Genomic DNA, 20938 nt, shown 5'->3' on the forward strand with positions numbered 1-20938 from the left:
GAACTCCCCACTTAAGTGTGTGCTCCATCCTGGCCTCCAGAACTCAAACTTAGGAATGGATGGATATGCAGACAGGAGAATGAAAGTGCCCATCTCTCTTCTTCCCTGGCCCCACACCCTCTTCCATTTTCAAAGCCAACAGACTACTCTGGTGGTCTTCAAAGGCTAGACTCTTGCCATATTTTTTCCTTTCCTTGATAACCTAGGCAACTGTCCTCCAAAGTTCACTTCATCCTTTACTTCCCACCATCCTGTTTTACCTCCAGTCTTTATTTCAGCCACAGAGGCTCTCAATTATTCAACACTGGATAAGCTCAAGCTATCCCTCTGAAAGCCTGCAGCAATGGTTTCACAGAGACTCAGTGACTGAGCAGGACTTGAAAAACATTTAAGGGTTGGTTGCTATATGAGGCAATTTCACCTTACACTCCAGACAGGACTCTGCCAACATTAGTATTTATCAAAATGAAGTCTAAAGTTGAAGGCCTGGTCCTTCAGTACACCTCTCAATGTTATCAAGATCCTGAGAATCATTGCAACACGAAGAGAAAGAAGACTCCACTTAGGTTGTTACACTGAAAGCTCTGTTTGCAACAAGGTGTTTCATTTGTTAACTTTAGAAAAATTCTAAACACCCAATTTTGAAGGATGAAACCCAATGAATGTTTCTATGTTGCCAGGAGAACACACAACAGACTTCGTATGTTTTCATTTGCTCCCTTAGCTGTTTCCAAAACAGATGACAGCACGTGACAGGTTTTTAAATGTGAATCTTCAGGCCTATGCAGATCAATAGCAAGCTCTAGTTCAAGAGAGGTTAAATCTGAGAGCATCTGGACTGGGACCCAGTTCACTGATACGGCTCCTGCCTAGCATCTGTGAGACGGGAGGCTCAATTCCCAGTGCTGGGGGAAAAAAAAAAGATTTTGACTCAAACTGAAGATTGCACAATACTTTTAAAAAAGCATTACGATTTATGAGAGAAATGTGGTAACCTTAAGCAATCAGGGAGAAAGGCACACACTATAATTTCACAAGTGATAGTACATGGAGAGACAAATGCCCAGCTGCCAGAAGTTAGGAATCCCAATCAATAAAAATGCTCACTTCGTATTTAAAATGTGAGAGATGCTCTCGGTAGATCAGAGCTATTTAGGTTACCATTTAATATAGCTAAAAGGAAGATGGGCGTATGCTTCTAATTCCTCCCTGCCCCGGATGATTTTATAGATGCATGAAAGTATTATAATTGACCAAAAGTAGAAGTAAAAATATCTACGGAAACAAAATAGATTAATGGGAGGGGAATCCAAGAAAGGGAGACAAGAGGGGGAATATAGGTATGGAAGAATATGCTCAATTCTATATTTTTTTAAATATAGATGCTTTTTAAAACCAAAGAAAAGGGATCTGGAAAGGTGGCTCAGCAATTAAGAACATCGGTAGTTCTTCCAGAAGGCTCAGGCTCGGTTCCCAGCACCCACATGGCAGCTCACAGTCATCTGTAGCTCCAGTCCCAGGAGATCTGAAACCTTCTTCTGACCTCTGTGGGCACTGAGTGCAGTGGTACACACACACACGTGCAGACTAAACAGCCATACACATAAAAAGTATGGATACGACCCAAAACTTAAAACACTGAAGTCTAGGAAGTGGCCGAGATCAGAGTGCAGCCCTCTTAGGGTGAGGTAACTATCTCACAGCCTAGAGACGTAAAGGAAAAAGGGAGTGGGGGTCACTTACCATGCAGAGCACACACTCGAAAGATGAGTTTACTCTCTATGGCCTTCAGATGGTCAAAGTTCTCTACATGGAAAACCAGGCTGCCATCCCCACTGATCTCTTCCAGCTCAGCCCTATTGGCACCATACACACCCACAGAAAAGATGGTCACACTCTTGCTCCTGAGAGCCATGGCCGGGCCCCCCACTTCATCCTGAGCTTTTCCATCTGTGAGGAGGATGAGGAACTTTCTGACCTGGGGGCGCCCCCCTTTGGAAAGGTCAAAGTATTCATTTATGAAGGTTAGTGCACTCCCAGTCAAAGTGTTTCTGTTGATGGGAGACATCCCATCTATGGCGGCATAAATTTCCTTGTGTGTGGAGTATTTATTGAGCTGGAATTCTTCTCTGTTATAATCACTGAACTGAACAACACCCACTTGGGATTTGTCAGTGCCAATCTGAATCTTCCCCACCAGGTTTTTCATGAAAGTTTTCATTGTCTCAAAATTTGTAGGCCCTATGCTTCCAGAACTGTCCACCAAAAACATGATGTCTGCCTTCATGTCTTCACACCCTGTACGGGAGAGAAAGGTCAGAGGTCAGTATGATTCTTACTTATGTGAATGCAGTATTGAATTCATTCTTATGTGAATGCAGTAAGCCATAACAAGTGCACTATGGGAAAGTGTAAAATCACCCATGTCTTCACACCCTATATGGGAGGAAAAGGTCAGGGGTCAGTGTGATTCATACATATGTGAACACAGTATTGAATTCATTCTTATGTGAATGAAGTAAGCCATAACAAGTGCACTATGGGAAAGTGTAAAATCACTCCATGGCGTGCCTATCACATTAGTAGGAGAACCCTGACAAGGACCCTGCATCAGAAATTCACTGAGGACAACCCAAGAAATTTTATCAAGAAAATGCCATATAATCACCCATTCATTCATCATTCATTGATGCATTCATGTATCATTCATGCATCATTCACTCATTCATTCATAACTCTTAAATACATAGAAACACCAAACCTCAACTTAAATGTTAAAGATGTAACGGTGATTTTAAAAGTTAAACAGATCCAAAGTAACCAATTCTCAACATTTCTGGGATTAATATTTCATTTAAATATAGTCATGAAACTAATTTAAAGTAGTCATGAAAAACATAAATCTAATCTTAAAGTAGCATTATTTTCTGGGATAATTTTAAATTACTTGATAAATAAGTCAAATCTAGAAATTGTAGTGAAGAGTTATTTTTAGGATATTACATGCTTTAGTATATACATACATTCATTCACCACAGACTATTCCTTCACATACACATACACATACACACACACATACACACACACACATGCATGTATAACTTCTATAAACTTTTGAAAGTGAGTGTTATTGGGGCTGGGAGACAGTTCGATAATTTAGAACACTTGTTGCCTTGGCAGAGGACCCAGGTTTAATTCCCAGCACCCACACAGTAGCTAACAACCATTCATACCTCCAGTCCCAGTGGTTCCTCTTCTGACCTCTGCAAGCACAGCATCTCCATGGTACACACACCATTTATATGCAGACCAAACACTCATACATACAAAATAAAACATTTTTTTAAATCTTTAAAATTAAAACATGAATATGGCTTTACCTAAGCCCCAAGGTAAAGTGAACTGCTAGCGACACTTCGGTGTGCGACACATACAAAGGATTAGATACTTTTGTATGCATTTAACGTCCGTGGAAGCTACTCCCTCATTTCTACATGTGATAGGGTCTGCCTCTAGAATGCTAATGTATGTTTTCCCCTCTTTGCCGGTTAGTCAAGTGTCATCCAGGCAGATGTTTTCCCAGCAGAAGAATACTTGTCCCAGCCTTCCTGGCAACAAAACATGACCGCACTGACTAAGTTTGAACCAGTAACTAAGAAACAGCAGCCCAGCCTCTTCTACATGCATCAAAGCAACTGAGTACGGCATGCTCCCTTCAGGTCTCACTTTGCACATTTGGACGTGAGGAGTACAGCCTCAGTTCCAACCTAAGGTGGAAGCCCTTGCCTGTCCACTAGACCTGATCTGCCCAGTCTATTACAGACGAGAAAAACAAGTAATAACATTCTGCGACCTTGGGCTTGAAGTGTTGCTGTCAGAGTACTTCAGTCCAGCACACATACTGTCTCGGTCCATACCTGCTCTGCGGCATACTGCTGTTGTCTGTCCCCTTGGGCATAGGCTCCTCTGCATTCTAAGCTCTAATCACCAGTTAGGATTCATTTCCTTGTCCATGACAAGATACCTGAACTACAAACAATGTGCCAGCCTCCTCACATCAGCCTAGAACCTTCTCCTCTAAAGAAGAATCTACAGTGCCCACTATATTGCGCTTCATGAAGCTCTTCTCTTCCTGGAGTCAACCCAGGAAACACTGGGGACCATTCCTTCTCATCTTCTTGCTCTTAGAGCCCAACTGTATATGACAACTGTATTATGTTCATCGGCAGGGGAGTGAAGAAGATGGATCCCATGATGTGGCATTCTGCCTGCAGCACTACACATTTGCTTCTTTGCTTTTCTTTCCAGTGGCTCAGAAAAAAACAAACAAACAAACAAAAAAATACCCATATTTTGCATCCTTGTTCTCTCTAGAGAAAACCTTGGCCACCTACTATAATACCCAACTTTGGTCTTATTGTTGTTGTGTTCATTTGCTTGCTTGCTTGCTCGATTGCTTGGCGGGGCTGAGGCTCAAGCCTAGGGCTCATCCATTCCAAACAAGTGTTCTACCACTGAGCTATATTCCCATCCACACCTGACTTTTATGCATCCCTCTCTGGGTTTTGCTTTGGTTTTCTTTTTTTTTTTTTTTTTTTTTTTTTTTTTTTTTTTTTTTTGGTTTTTTTTGAGACAGGGTTTCTCTGTATAGCCCTGGCTGTCCTGGAACTCACTCTGGAGACCAGGCTGGCCTCGAACTCAGAAATCCGCCTGCCTCTGCCTCCCAAGTGCTGGGATTAAAGGCGTGCGCCACCACCGCCCGGCTTGCTTTGGTTTTCTTACCTTTCTCAGAGCAGATGCGATGGACAATTTCATTCTTTATGTCCTTCAGAGAATCGAAGTTCTGCCCGAAGTTAACCCTTTCGTCTTTCCCAGCAATCTGCCGCAGCTGTGTTTTGTTTGCCTCGCCAATCCCAACGGCATGAATGGTGATGTGCTCGGCCCTCAGTCTGTTGGCAGGTTCTAGAACACTGTCATTTGACTTCCCATCAGTCAGTACGATGAGGTAACAGGGGACTCCATCAGTCCTCTCTGACTTTCCCTTCTTTATGATTGGCAGTATGAAATCCAGGGCTTTCCCAGTGAATGTAAGACCTCTGAGTTGTTTGATGTTAAAAACAGCCTTCTTCAAGTCAATGCTATCTGTGTAGCGAGAGACAGGAAATTCCACTTCGTTCTTGTGTGAATACTGCACAACTCCAACACGGACTTTGTTGGGGCCGATAGGAAACATATCTACCACAGATGACATAAACATCTGGATTTGCTCGAACTCTTTCTTACGGATGCTGGATGACCCATCAATGAGGAAATAGATGTCAGCCTCCTTTGTGTCCACACAGCCTACAAAAGAAACAAACACGTGAGGGTGGGCAGTGGACGCTCTGTTAATCATGGAGCATCTGGAGGGAACTTTGTCCCAGGCTTTGTGAGGGAACATGAAGCTGTACAGAATCTAAAGAACAGGGCCTCAGAACTAGGCAGCGATGACGAACGCCTTTAATCCCAGCACTTGGGAAGCAGAGGCAGGCAGATCTCTGAGTTTGAGGCCAGCCTGTTTTACAGAGTGAGTTCCAGAAAAGCCAGGGCTACACAGAGAAACCCTGTCTTGAAAAACAAAACAAAACAAAGAAACAAACAAACAAAAACCAAAAGATAACAACAAAAAAACAAACAAACAAACAAAAAACAGGCCTTTGTATTGGTATGGAGCCTGAATCTTTCTGTCCATTTTAACATTTGAAATGTATCACCATCTTGGGAAGACACTGAAACACACCAAGGCATAGTGATTTATCTATGATCACACAGCCAGTAAATGAAGAGCACATTTTCACACTGTTAAGTTTCCCCTGCCATTATCTCCTTATATAAATGAGCCAATCTTCTAAACACAGGGCAGCTTGGCCAACAAGAATTTTAGAATTCTTGTTGTTGGCAGCTTTGGGGCAATTAATGATTCCTGACATTGCTGTAGGCTTTGAACAACCATTCCTTAAGAAACAAGTCCAACGCAGAGAATTACAACTGTGGAATCAATACATAAAACTTTGGGGGCCGAGATCATGATTTTCTGCAGAGCTCAGGTTGATCTGCGCTTGCAAACCTTGAGAGCAAGCAGAGCGAACTGATGCATAATTAATAAAGAGCTGAGGGCTCACCAGAAGTAAGGGAGCAGTGGCCAGTGGTGCTGAAGAGAGTGTATGGAGCACAGCAGATCCCAAGGCTTCCCTGCGCCTCTGCCCTCTCACACAGACACTAGACAGCACTAGTCATCAGACACTGATGCTCTTACTATACCAGCTTAGAGCCCAGCCAAGAAAGCCCTTGCTGCCCAAGTGTGAGGACCTACTTTAAGCAGGGAGGGGGACACACATTTCTGTAATCCCAATGCTAGGGAGGTAGAGTCAGGAAGATCCCTAGAGTTTGTTGGCCAGCTAGTTTAGCCAAACTTGGGGGCTCCAGGTACAGTGAAAGACCCCACCTCAAAAATTATGGTGGAAACCAATTGAAGAAGACACGGACAGTGACCTCTGGTCGCTACATGCAGGCACACATAAGTATGTATACACACAGGAGCACATGTACATGTACAAAAAAACTCCAACCATTATATTAAGGATACTTTAAAATTTAATAAAAGTTAAGGTCAGCAAAATTGTTCAGTGAGTAAAGCAATAGCCATGCAAGCCCAACACCCTGAGTGCAATCATCAGAACCCATGGTGGAAAGCAAGAAGTGACTCAAACACTGTCCTCTCAACTCTACAAAGTGCCAGGCCACACATGTGCCTGTACCTCAAATGCCTCCTACACATACAATAAATACACCCAGAATTAAATAAAATCAAAAGTCATCTTGTTTACAACTCACTGGCTGGTGGCAACTAACCCTCCAACGGTAGCTACAGACCATGTCCACCATTTGACTAGACAGAGATGAAATATGTCCCTTGACATAAGTCTTCACAGTTCAGTTAAACAGAGGTAGACTTACCAATGTGTAGATCTGGCTTTTAAAATAGAGATGTTTGTTGTCAACTGGGTGGCACTAGACCTGTCAGTCAGAAAACCCGACTTTCTGGTAGGATGACATACCCTAACAGTCTTTTTTTTATTACAATTTATTTTCTATCTTATCATGTCTGGGAATAGAAAATGCTCTAGTCAAAGGACATGAATGGCCAGGCTCCTGGACACTGACATTTCTCATGTTACAGTATCTGGAGTTTGGATAATGTAAATACCCTTTGGTTTAGTAATGTTCTAATTAATAAACAAATAAACAGAAACAGAGGCAGAGTGACAAGCAAAGAGACATCATTAAAAAACAAGCCAAGTCCAGTGTTATCTGAAGGTGGAACTGTATATTATTTTTTCTCTGTGTCCATCTACACTATAAAAAATGTTTTATGTATAATGTGTATGGCTTTATTACATCTTACTGAGGCACTATTGGTGCATTATAAAATCAATCTATTGTAATAAGTATGCTGTTTGATGGATGTCGGCATATTTATAGCTATGCAACCATTACCCAAATTCAGTTTATTTTTAACATTCTCACAAACCTTAAACATCTCCTGACTGAGTTCTGCCCAATGCCCATTCCTGCCCCAACCCCAGACATCCATTCCCATTAGCCATGAAATAACAAGAGTTTTTTAGACATACCAGTTTTATCCAGCTCCATTTGTTCGGCATGGGTAGAAACTTGGGTCCAGATTTCATTGTGGATCTTCTTCAGGAAGTTCCCACTGTATGATTCCAAGTGACTGTAGGAGCTGTGTGTGGAGATGCTCTGCCTGGAAGGGTATGACACTATGTCCTCTAACTGTGTGTTGTTGGCGCCTTCGATGCTCAGGGCAAACATAGTCACACCCTCCAAGCGCAGGTCCAATGCAGCCTCCCGTACCGCATCATCTGATGCTCTGTGGGTGACCAACACAGCAATCTGGGGGACCCCCTGTGCCTTTCTGCTGCCACTGGACTCTGAGAAGCCTTCTTTTCTCATCTGCTCAATGGCAGCCCCAACATTAGATGCCCCAGGCCGGAGGGAGAGCTTCTGGATTTGCTGTTGGAATTCAGACTGGTTGGCGCTTGACCCCAGGGAAGAAATAGTCTGAGCCCTGTCGCTGTAGCTCATCAGCCCAAGCCGCATGCAGTTGTCCTTCACATCCACGGAGCTGGTGACATTCTCCAAGAAGTTCTGCAAGTCCCTCAGATTTTGCGTGGTCCCCACTGACTCGTCCACCAAGAATATAAGGTCGGCAAGGGAATCTTTCTGGCAGGATGTGAGAAAGGGAACTATGGAGACAGAAAAGTTGTGAGGTTAGGAGAGACCACTGGCCCCAGATGAGAGGACTTCCAGGATGGTTGAGACACTAATGCAAATGGACAGGAGTTACCACAGACCCAGTTTGAATTACTTCACCTTATTAAACAAAACAGCGAAATTTTGAATAAAACTGGCAAGGTCATTGAATTCAGAGGTTTCATGTGTATGCTTCCTTCTATACTTAGCATGTCTCCTGCCACATGCTTACAGCCAGCATTGTCACAGTCGTTTCTGCAACCACCTCTACAACAACCTTCTTCTTTGCCAGTATGACCACAGTTCACTAGCACAGCCATGGCCATCAACACTACCAGCACATGAAACTCATCACCAGTATCACCAGTATGACTGCCTCCACTGTGGTCCCCACACCCACCATTCACCAGCAATGCAAACATCATGGCTGCCACCACCTTCATCACACTCACATCTAATACGTAGGGATGGGTTTTCAGACATATTTCTGACCTCAACAAACTCACACTCGGTGGCCAGATTATATTCTTTCAAGAGGTGACAACGGCCACAAAGACAGCAAAGCAGGTGGCTTGATTGGTTCTACTAGGTGTGTGTGTGGTTGGGGAAGACTCTCACCTATGTGAGCCATGAAGTCGGGGCAGGCCTTTCTGAAAGGGTCCCGTTTGGATGAAATGCGTTAGAATTCAGTCATAGGAAATTTGGAAGAAAGAGAAATTCTAGGAGAAAGAATAGCAAAAGGCAGGGACAAGCAAGATGTACAGAGTGGCTAGAGCCAGTGGATAATGAACTCAGAAGCCATGGTAATGAACTCAGAAGGAGCAGGTCCAGATCACCTGGGAGTCACATGACCTGTTTTAAATGTCTTAAGTATTACTCTAGGGTGAAGGAAATTATGAATTCAAAGTTACAAGAAACAATTGTTCTGGGCCAGGCAAGAGACAGGACAATGGCAGTGAGACAGAGCAACAAGATCAGTTCTGATGCATGACTAGAGACAGCAGAAAGCTTAATGACTGGACACAAATGAAGAAATAGAGGGAAACTCCTGGGCTCAGGGCTTGCGTGTCTGCATGGATAGAGTCAGTGTGTCCTTCTGAGACAGACGGAAGAGTGAGTTACAGGGTAGGACTTGAGAGTTCCACCTCAGACATGTTAGCATCACTTAACATTGAATATCCAAGAGGAGATGTCAACACAAGCAGTTGTCTGCAAGAATCTCGAGTCTTGGGCAAAGTACGCCACGTTCACAGCAAGCACCTACTTCAAACATGGGTGGATGAGTCACGTCTGTGGAAAGTGGAGTCAAGAGACAAGCTTAAGCTTGCCTAGCACTACCCACTGCCAAGCAACCCCAGAAGATGGAAAAACATGTCTTATTTATCGCTGTCTCTCTAGTGTGGGGTTCCTAGCCAGAACAGGAATGTTTGTAGAGAATTCATTAAAACTAATTCGCATGAACCTCACTCAGAATCCCATACCACTGAGTATATGCCAAAGTCCCAGCATGACGTACCCAAGTCAGCATTTATTTGCCAACAGCTGTTACTATCAATAGCAATAAACAAACATTACGCAAGTCCCTTCACACTTGTTAGCAAATAGACACTGCCCCCTCACTTTACAAGAAGGACAGAAGTCCACGGGTTAAGAAAACTATCCAATAAGGGAGAAGTAGTGGGTATCCAACTCAACTGCCACCCAGGCCAGATCCAGGGCTTTGAGGTGGCTCGCCCTAACATCTATCTCATCTATGAACTGCTGGAGCGTGTGATGGGGCCAGTCCTGCAGCTCCAAAGCTGCACCTTCCATGGTGAGATATTTTCTATGCTTTGTTTTGTTTAATTTTTTGTTTTTGTTTTTGTTTTTGTTTTCCTTGTGGGAAAGTTATAAGAGAGAGAAGAGGAAGGAAGGTAGGAATGGGGAGACACATAGGGCTGGGGTGCATGATGGGAGGCTCACAAAGAATAAATAAAAAGTTAAAAAGGAGGAGGAAGAGGAGAGGAAGAAGAGGAAGAAAAAGAGGAAGAAGAGGAGAAGGAAGAAGAGGAAGAAGAGGAAAAGGAGGAGGAGGAAGAAGAAGAGGAGGAGGGAGAGAAGGAAGAGGAAGGGGTGGAGAAAGAGGAGGAAGATGAGGAAAAAGAAGAGGAAGAGGAGGAAAAAGGAGGAGGAAGAGGAAGAAGAGAAGGGGGAAGAAAAGGAAGAGGAGGAGGAGGAAGAAGAGGAGGGGAAGCGAACAAAAACTACCCACAGTCCTAAGCACCTGAGCCATAATTTAAAATCACTGAGAACACAGCTTTGCCTTAACTTCCAGAAGGCAAGCACCCTTCCATGCGGTGCCCTGTCTTGTACTACAAGGAGTAAGAGAAATATGATCAATACATGGGACCCTCTAAGAAAGAGACAGAGCTCCATTGTCCCAAAGAGACCAGACTAAGAGATACCCAGAGTCAGAGAGCAGCCAGGGAAGTCTGCCAAGCTGGGGGTTGTCCTGCTGTACTCCAAAGGCCTGGCCGGGCTTCTCACCAGAGCAGCATTCTTACTGCACCCACCTAGAGCTGTGCTTGGCCTATTTGCCTCATCACCACAACGGCATGTGCAACCTCCTGCCTTGTTTTCCCTATTTCTCAGTGATGTTTCCTAGGCCCACATCCACAGTGACTATTGGATCTTGTTCTCCCTGTTTCTCACTGATGCTTTCTAGGTCCACGTCCCCAGTGACTATTGAACTCAAGGGCATTCTGCTTTGAAGCCATCCTAGAAAACCCACCTAAGACCCAAGCACAGCATCCTTCAATAAGAAGGTGTGAGCCACTGAAGCATTAGCATTCCTCCTTTGGGCCAAGGGAGTCAAGAATCAAAGTGAATGAAGAGAAGGCCCTGTGTGTTCCTACGTGAACTACCAGGGTTTCCCGGGAGCTGAAGGGAGGGCTGTCCAGGCAGCTGCTGGACAGAAGCTAGAAGGTAACAGAGATGGCTTCTGGAATGGCAATCAGAACTTACCTAAGGACACGCTTCTGGGACTGGGGTCATAAGCCCTAAAAGGACACACTCTCATAGCTGGGGGGTCAATGCCGATCCTGAGGAGCTCTGAATACATAGACATCAGCATGGATGATGGATGGGCTCCTCAGAAAAGAAAATGGGAAATGTTCACATAGGTGAGGGAAGAGCTGAGGTGGTAAGTGACAGAGATACTGAGCCAATTCAATCTGAGATGCCTCCAATTGCTATCATTTTCATCCATAAGCCTTTGAGAAATATTACCAATATTTCTTCAGTGTAAAGATAAACTCTGCTGGGGGAGACACTGTCACTTAATAGCAGCACTTCAGACTCTCCCTAAAAAGCACTACTAATGCATCACAAAATATATATATATCCTAATATTAAGTATATGGAAATGTGGAATCTTTAGTGATAAATGTAAAAGCTATCGACATAGGATGACTAACTACACAGCTGAGCGGTAAAAGTGCCTTCTGTCTGAAGCAGGTACTAGTTGGTACTCATTAGACACAAGCTTAGAAGAAAGGATGCAAGAGGGCTCATGCCATTAGGCATACACAAGCCCAAGATGGCAGCCCGCCACACTGCTGACCAGACAAGTCACCCCTCTACTGCCTGTGTGACAAAGCATGAACATGTGCAAACAAGCCTCTCGTCCCACAGTCCTCCTTCCCACTGAGAGCTGTGATATGCTAGCTGACTGGCACTTACTGAATTATTCCCATCAGCCTCACATCACCAGGAATATGAAGAAAAAGGAACCATCTAGACGGGTTTCTGAAATCTAGGACAGCCTGACGTTCAGTTCCTCATAACAAGAAACAGGAGGCCAGATCACTCTCTAGGTTCAAGGAAGCCAGAGAAAAACAAAAGCCACCAACTCAGCCCCTACGACACTACTCACTCATGGTACAGGACAGGGACAAAGAGAGATGGAAAATCATGAAAAAGCATGCTGTCATAAGATGTGCCCAAGGAATGCTGGGAGTCAAAATGAAAGCCTCCCAAGAGAGGAGGAATACGGGGTTGAGACTTAATGATGGCTCTCTTCGGCCTAAAGGAGGCAAGGGAGGGCAACAGGATGGATGTCGGAGAAATGGCACCGGCAGAGGCAAAGAAAAGGCTGGCGTGTGGAAATCCTCAACAGCTCAATACAGCTGTGGACTGAGACAACACAGATGAGAGCTGCCGTGGGTAAGGGTGAACAGATACGGAGCCCGTGGGGAATTGGGTGCCCGCCTCAAGGCCTTCCTACCTGTCTTATCAACATCGTTTGCAGGTGTGGTCAGAGCTGCAGGTGTGGTCAGAGCTGCAGGTGTGGTCAGAGCTGCAGGTGTGACTGGGATTACAGCTGTGAATAGGTCCACAGTTGTTCCTTCCCTGTACTCAGTCACGTCCTTGATGATCTGTGTCATGTTTAGGGCAAACCCGCTGAGGTCTCTGGCAGTCCTGAGGTTGAAATGGAACTGTGAGGTGGCCATGGCCTTCAGGTTTTCCTCAGAAGCCTTCTGTACCCCTACAGAGACGATTTTCACCCCATCTTCCCGCAAGGCCTTTGAAACCTCTTCCACATCATCCTCAGACTCCGCGGAAGCCAGCACCACCAGGATTGGGGGAAACTGTTTCTTGTCTCTTCCGTTTGTGGGAGCAGAGAAATAGGTCCTGTGAGCCTCCTGCAGGGCGTTCCCTATCTTCAGGGACCCACCGATGAACCCCAAGTTCTTCTTCAGGTGGTTCAGCATGGGGTTCCTGTTCTTGAAGGTGCCCAGCTGGAACTCATTATGGAGAGCATCACTGTACTGGGCCAGGGCCACTCGGTACTTGTTGGCCTCTATGGGGAGGCTGCTGATCATCTTGTTGAGAAAAGTTCTCACAAATGGGAAGGACTTAACTCCCAGGTAATCAGAGCTGTCCACCAGAAACACCACATCTGCGTACTTGGGGCCTGGCCCTGCACAAGAAGACAGCAAGCAAGCACACAATCTTATTTCCACCATCATGGTTTAGACCTCAGTATTCACTCAAGACATACTATGTCCTTGGGTCAAAGCTTTACTAGAATTCCAAAGACCGTTTGTCCTGGAAGTCGAACAGAAAAAACCACTTCTTCTGCCTGACATGTCCTCAAATCTATTCCTGAGGGCAATTGACTTTTTTTTTATTTCTGGAGCCCCAAACTACAATATTGTACTACAAAATTAATGATACGGTAGCACTCCAGAAGGTCCCAGTGTGGTTTGAGGACTATAGAATAAGCAGTTGTCTTGGGCTGGAGAACTTAAGAGAGTGAGGAGATATTTTAGGTGTATGGAATCTTCCGGGGACCATGGAATAGGAGAATCGGAATCAGACATGGGCATGAAGCAGAGAGAGGTCACCAATGCATCACCAGGTCTGGTCTGAAAGTGGCTGAACCATACATTGCCACAGCTACCCCCATGTAGAGGCAAAGGGGGCAGTTTTTCAACTCCCCTATGGGTCCACCATTGACACAGACCATTCCCCAAAATTGGATAGAGGAAAGAATTATAGGAATGGCTTCTTTGGTAAGGGGGCCTGGGAAAGCCAGAGGCTATAAGTGCAGCCTCTTCCTTTGGTGTGCTGGGGTCGTGAACCATTACAGATTGAGGGTGCTCAGACTGGGGCTACTCAGCCTGTATATTCCATATCGTAAATGGGGAAAGGGCAATGGTTTAGTCACAGAAACACGTAGATTATGTTTTCTGTGTGGGATTCTTCGTCTCCCACCTACTAAAGGAGAAGCATATATATTTATCATATGTCATATACCATATATTACATATTGTATATTGTATATCATATATATAATAAAGAAAACATATATTAGTAAAAGAGATAGATGGACAGATTGAACCTTTCTATTGCACCTAACAAAATCAAACTACTACTCTGTACTCTGATAGCCTCCTAGTAACCGCTGCCTGCTAGGCTGTCTACTTTTATGTCGACTTCACATGAGCCAGGATGAACTGAAAACAGGGAATCTCTGTTGAGAGAATACCTCCACCAGACTGGCCCATAGACAAGCCTGCAATACATTCTCTTGACTGATGACTGATGTGGGAGGGCCCAGCTTACTGTAGGCAACGAACGTCACCCTTGAGCTGGTGGCCCTGGGTGCTATAAGAAAGCAGGCTGGGCAAGCCATGGAAAACCTAAGCAGCTCTATTCCATGTCCCCTGCATCAGCACCTGTGTCCAGGTTTCCGCTCTGCATTCTTCCCTGATTTCCCTCAGTGGCATTATAAACTGTGCTGTGGAATTGTAAACACAAATAACCCCTTGTTCTCTCCAAGATGAGACTCCTAGAGACTATAGGAAAATGTAGGAATAGTGAATTAAAGTTTTACTTCTAAAATAGTTTCATATGCTGAGTTCTGCAAGCTCGATGGAGCCCTTCCTCCTGGGAAAGCAAGCACTTGCTGGGAACTGCAGTAAGAGATGGTTGCCACAGCTCTCTGCTCACTGCACAGAGCCAGCTTGCAGAGGAAGGAGCACTTTAACCTCTACCTACAGTGTTTGTTCTAGTGATCATGTTTAACTGTGATGGAAAGTCCCCTGGGTGGAAACAGGACTCAAAGACACCCTCGGATGCTCACATCAAAAGCTGAATTCTGCTTGCCTCCGAGTGCCTGCTCAGTTGTCCGCTGGTCAGCATTTCTGCAATATTTCTAAAGATGAGGCTTAAACTATTCTATTCACAAGTAGGCTTAGTAGGCTTAGCGTGTTCCCAGAGATATGAGACACTGAGCGCTATGAAAATCAATGAATAAAGATTTTCTAGCTAGGGCTATATGATTTTTTTTACCCATAGCTTTCCCTACCTTTAAGATGAAGTCTGTTGAATGTTATGCCCTATGGCTATTATTATTATTATTATTATTATTATTATTATTATTATTATTATTATTATTAAGTGATATATACTTTGATCTGTTAGTAAATAAAGTATTCCTTTATATTAAAGTTTGATAAAGCATAGAAATGTTTATTTTTCCCAAATAATAATGAACAAAAAATATACTGGTACCTGGGCTCTGGTCTGCCAGGGTTTCAGTCCAGAGGATTAGGACAAACGCAATTAGCTGGAGCTTCATTCTGTTCATGGGGTTTCTTATTTTTATTCTGAAAAAAAATTGCAATATGAATTGTATGCAATATCAAATACCAGCAATTACTTACAGAATGGTATACCGAAAAGAAGTATTTCAAAATAAAAAGTAGGCATCCATCAAACAAGTGGAAAACAGATGTTGATGTGAGTTGAGCCCTGAATGTGGCTGTGTATGGTGGCAATGCCTGTGACCAGTGCTGGTATGGTAGCAATGCCTGTGACCAGGGCTGGGTATGTGGCAATGCCTGTGACCAGAGCTGAGTATGGTGGCAATGCTTGAAATCAGGGCTAGGTATGGTGGCAATGCCTGTAACCAGGGCTGGGTATGGTAGCAACGCCTGCCACCAGTGCTGGTATGGTAGCAATGCCTGTGACCAGGGCTGGTATGGTAGCAATGCCTGTGACCAGGGCTGGGTATGGTGGCAATGCCTGCAACCAGGGCTGGGTATGGTGGCAATGCCTGTGACCAGGGCTGGATATGGTGGCAATGCCTGTGAGCAGGGCTGGGTATGGTGGCAATGCCTGTGAGCAGGGCTGGGTATGGTAACAATGCCTATGACCAGGGCTGGGTATGGTGGCAATGCCTGTGACCAGAGCTGAGTATGGTGGCAATGCCTGCAATCAGGGCTGGGTATGGTGGCAATGCCTGTGACCAGGGCTGGGTATGGTGACAATGCCTGTGAGCAGAGCTGGGTATGGTGGCAATGCCTGTGAGCAGGGCTGGGTATGGTGACAATGCCTGTGAGCAGGGCTGGGTATGGTGACAATGCCTGTGACCAGGGCTGGGTATGTGGCAATGCCTGTGACCAGAGCTGAGTATGGTGGCAATACCTGCAATCAGGGCTAGGTATGGTGGCAATGCCTGTGAGCAGGGCTGGGTATGGTGGCAATGCCTGTAACCAGGGCTGGGGATGGTGGTAATGCCTGTGAGCAGGGCTGGGTATGGTGGCAATGCTTGAAATCAGGGCTGGGTATGGTGGCAATGCCTGTAACCAGGGCTGGGTATGGTGACAATGCCTGTGAGCAGGGCTGGGTATGGTGACAATGCCTGTGACCAGAGCTGAGTATGGTGGCAATGCCTGCAATCAGGGCTGGGTATGGTGGCAATGCCTGTGATCAGGGCTGGGTATGGTGACAATGCCTGTGACCAGGGCTGGGTATGGTGGCAATGCCTGTAACCAGGGCTGGGTATGGTGGCAATGCCTATAACTAGGGTTGGGTATGGTGGCAGTGCCTGCAATCCCATAATTTAGGAGGGGAAGGCAGTGGAATGCAGTGTTCCCCTTCATTCTCAGCTACAGCATGACTCCAAGCCAGCTCCAGCTGCATGAGCCCTCCATTCTAGTTAGCACAAAGGGTGTCTCGTTGTGGTATTGATTTGCATTTCCTTATGAGAACTGATCATACCTTTTCCCACACATGTTGGGCACTTATACATCTCCTTGCAGAAACATTTATATCATGCCTACTTTCAGAAAGACTTTTGCTGTCGTGGAGCAAGGACTGCTTATACATCCTGATACCAGACACTTAGCAGATAAATGACCTTCGAAGAGACTCCTCCCACTCTGTGGATTATATTTTACCTTCTTAAGACGCACTTTAAGACAAGCCGTTTCAAATTTTACAAAGCTCAGTTTGTCTGTGTTTTATTTTGTTACTTATCCTTTTAAGATTTATTTTTATTTTAGGTATATAAGTGGTTTGTCTGGACAGGTGTCTGTGCACCATAAGTATGCAGTGCCCTCAGAGATCAGAAGAAGGGATGAGATTCTCCAGAACTGGAGTTTTGGATGGTTGTGAGATGCCCTGTGGGTTATTTGAATTGAACCCTGAACCTCTGGAAAAACTGCTGAGCCATCTCTCCAACCCCATTGCTTAAGCTTTTAGGATAGTATCCAATGCATCGTGGTCCACTGCACTGTGATGAAGAATATCCCAAATGCTTGGGGGTGGGGTGACAGGAGCAACAGGGAATGGGGTAGTGAGGGAGAGTGGTAAGCTTAGGCTGAAGAAAGACCTTGAAAAAAGAGGGGGGGGTGCTGGGAAAGTCCCAGAGAGCTGCCAAGGGTGTGAAACACACGACCAGAGAGCTGTAAGAGCTAGTCACAGCACTGTTTAGACCTAGAGATCCCAATACTCTGAGCCTAAGAAACTTGTCATTGTGGGACTGAGCTGCCCAGCAGTCAAGCTGTTTTAGGAGCTGTAAGATGGTGCTCTTGGCTGCTCGCACCTGTTACCTGCTGCCGCTCCTGTTAGCCAAGAATGGCAATAGCTGCCAACCAGGGCTGCTGCTGGCTGCAGCCTCCCTAGAGCATACACCTAAAACTTGAGTGTCTGGGACTCTCTGGTTTCTAAAGCACAGAGTTATAGACCCCTGGCTTTCAGAGTTTGGAGATAGGAGCCTCTGAGTCACCAATCAAGCCTCAGCACTCAATGAGTCTTGGCAGCAATGAAAGGGGGTGAGCATCTGTGTGAAGCCAGCCAACTGGCTGTCGGTTAGGGGTGAGTCAAAATGGGGGTGAGCATCTGTGTGGAGCCAGCCGATTGGCTGTCGGTTAGGGGTGGGTCAATGGCGGCAGTGAAAGGGGGTGAGCATCTGTGTGGAGCCAGCTGATTGACTGTAGGTTATCTCAGTGCTTAGGGGTGGGTCAATTTCATGTGTTTCTAAGACCCTCCCCCTAAAATTCTATGATCCTTTAATGCTAAGTTGGAAAGAATTTAGTAGTGTGAACAAATTATATTTTAGAGGTTTTAATCTCTGTCTGGAGTAGAGATATCCCAAACCAGACTGGGGACTCAAAGAAACGGGGGGGGGGGGTGTTGAAAGCTTCCAAGAGAACTAACTCAGTCCCCATGCTTCCCAACTCTGAGAGCCTGGTAGGAATTCAAACTAGCATGGCCTCTGAGAGGAGGGAACCCCACTTCCCTTGTGGAAGAAGAGTTAAACCACATCAGGAGGGAGCAGTCTCCTTTGATACTGGGCAACTGCTCATTCTGACTGGGTAACTGTACTTCTTGTTGTTACCAGGGAAACCTACCTAGCCTTTTGTGTTCTCCATCTTAATAAAAAGGAGCATACATAAAGACAGTTTTACTGGGGTTCAGGGAAAACACAACAGGACAGACAAGCCGCACATCTTAGCGGCTTCCTGGAGGAGAGATGGAGAAGAGTCAGAGAGAAAACCAAGGGCCAAAGGGTGGCAAAGCTTTGGAGAAAACGAGAAAAACCCAGCGTGCCAGGGAACGCATGCTTAGAATTTTGACCAGCATCTGAAAAAGATACCAAGAAAGGAAAGAGAAAAACATGCTTAGAGCTGGGTGGATGGTCCGAGTTCAGAGGGCACCAGATTCTAGGAACTCGTGTTCCAGGAACCGCTCCAGGGACACAGGGTTCGAAACAGAGATGGCTGACTTAAAAAGGAAAAGCACTCCTGAGAATGGAAGCGGGCTGGTGGGATGAGGAAGGAGCCCAGAGCACATCGGATCACAAGGTTGACTGTAATTTATAGGACCTTTATACAGTACTCATCTCTCTAGTTTGTACTTAGAGGGCCTTCTTCAAGCATGCTCTGTTCATTAAATGAAGCCCAGGTGAAGACCGGCTTCCAGCCTCCCTCTGCATACTGACTGAGCATGCTCTGTTTGACGCATGGAGCCCCAGTAGGGCGTGGTCTCCAGCCCATTCCCTGCCAACTGGCTGGTTCATGCGTTAATCTTGACCGTTCGTTTCCTCTCCAGCCCCTACTCTCCTGTCACACTATGAGATGGTCTGTTTTGAAACATGCAATCTGGGGTCTTGAGTCAATTTGGTAAATCAGGGGAAAAAAAAGAATCTTAACAAAGTCTTTTTGTGTTTGTTTTGTTTTAAGTGCATGGCAAGGCTTGTGATATTCTGGCAGAGTCAGACACTGAGAGAAGAAATTATTTAATAAGTTATTAACACAACAAAGGCGTTGGGGTCTTGAGTCCTCTGGCTTGCAACTGCTTATGTAAACAGTTTATTGGAAGTTTACACAGCTAAATCCTAACACTAAAACACCTTATTAAATAGCTTCCTTTTTTTTCTTCCTCTCATTTTACAGCTAAAGGAACAAGAAGAAATGAATGAGAGTAGAAAATAAAAGTGAGGGTACCCCTCCCACCAGTCACTGTCTCCTTTCTCCCAGGATCTACCCTCCTCTCCTCATCCATCACTCAGGATAAATACTGCCCCCCCACACAGACCAGGATCTAGCATGGACCAGAATAAGGAGCTCAAGCAAAAGGGCAAAGGTCACAACTTTAGGAACCACGGCTCCAGCTGCTGAAGGCCCCAGACCACACATGCTTGCCTTTCCAGAAAGCTGGAGATCGGAGGTCTATTGAAGTTGAACAGTAAATTCAAGGTCATAAGGCCTCTGGTGCTTTGGCCCATTTCTGGGGACATCTGGAATGCCTATTTGGTTTTCCCATCAGTAGGGACAGTGGGGGGCCCAGCCTGATTTTCTTGTCTTTCTGTGGGTGCTACATGGTTCTACGGTCTTTGGTTTTCTTGTTTCTTCCCTGGCTCCATTCCTCAGAGAATGTGTGATCTCCTCCATATCCCCAAATCTATCAGCACCCAGAGCCCAAGTTTCTTGCACATCCATCGGACACTTAGCACATTTCACCATGTCCTGTGACTCTACACAGGCTTCTCTTTTCTTCCCATCTTTCCCATCTCTAGCCCATCTTTTCTTCCTAGTTTGAACAGCTGCTGACAGCAGGGCTGGATGCCTGTGTCCCACCACTGAAAGTCCTAATTATCCAGCTCAGTGTCTGCTGCTCAAAACCAGGTCCTCAAGAAAGAGTTGTTGAACTGGGTTAATTAGGAAATGATACGATTGCCACTCGGTGCCCTATCAAACCTCCCATTTCGGCAAGGCTGGGCACTTCTAGGACAAAAGACCTGTCTTGAGTGTCCCAAGGATGACAAAGGAATGCTCTATACAGGAGAAGCCATCTCTACAGTTTAAGCATCCTACATCAAGCCCAAGTGCCATGCTTCATCTTTGTTGTCAACTTAACTACATTAGAACCACCTAGGAACATGTCTCTGAGTTTGCCTTTGAGGGTGTTTCTGAGAGGTTTAAATAAGGATGTAGGTGGCACTGCTCTGTGGGCTGGGGCTCCAGGCTCAATAAAAAGGAAAACCTAAGCAGCTGGAACACCTCAGTTGCTAAAGTGGTGGCTTTGCAAGCATGAGGACCTGAGTTCAATTCCCAGCACCCACGTAAAAAGCCAAGTGTGTACCTGTAAGCCCAGTACTGGGGAGGTAGAGACAGGAAGGTGCCTGGGATTCACTGGCCAGCAAGCTTAGCCTTACTGGTAAGCTCCAGGACAATGAGAGATCCTGTCTCAAAGGAAGTGGGTAATGTTGCTGAAGATAACACCAGGGGTTATCCTCCAGCCTCCACAAATTCTCTCTCTCTCTTTCTCTCTCTCTCTCTCTCTCTCTCTC

The 20938-nt window shown here is 45.4% G+C and overlaps 1 protein-coding gene across 1 annotated transcript in view; it reads right to left on the minus strand.

The window, feature by feature from the left end:
• The window catches only part of Col6a5 (collagen type VI alpha 5 chain), a 111282-nt gene that overhangs the window by 82085 nt on the left and 8259 nt on the right, over nt 1–20938 (minus strand). The window contains exons 2-6 of the mRNA XM_031343519.1: nt 15373–15467; nt 12578–13273; nt 7674–8306; nt 4783–5343; nt 1744–2298 (exon numbers count right to left, since the gene is read on the minus strand). Of these exons, the coding sequence (XP_031199379.1) occupies nt 1744–2298; nt 4783–5343; nt 7674–8306; nt 12578–13273; nt 15373–15448 (2521 nt within the window). The 5' untranslated portion in view covers nt 15449–15467. The remainder of the gene's footprint in view (nt 1–1743; nt 2299–4782; nt 5344–7673; nt 8307–12577; nt 13274–15372; nt 15468–20938) is intronic.

This window comes from Mastomys coucha, unplaced genomic scaffold (assembly GCF_008632895.1).
Source record: "Mastomys coucha isolate ucsf_1 unplaced genomic scaffold, UCSF_Mcou_1 pScaffold23, whole genome shotgun sequence".
NCBI lineage: Eukaryota > Metazoa > Chordata > Mammalia > Rodentia > Muridae > Mastomys > Mastomys coucha.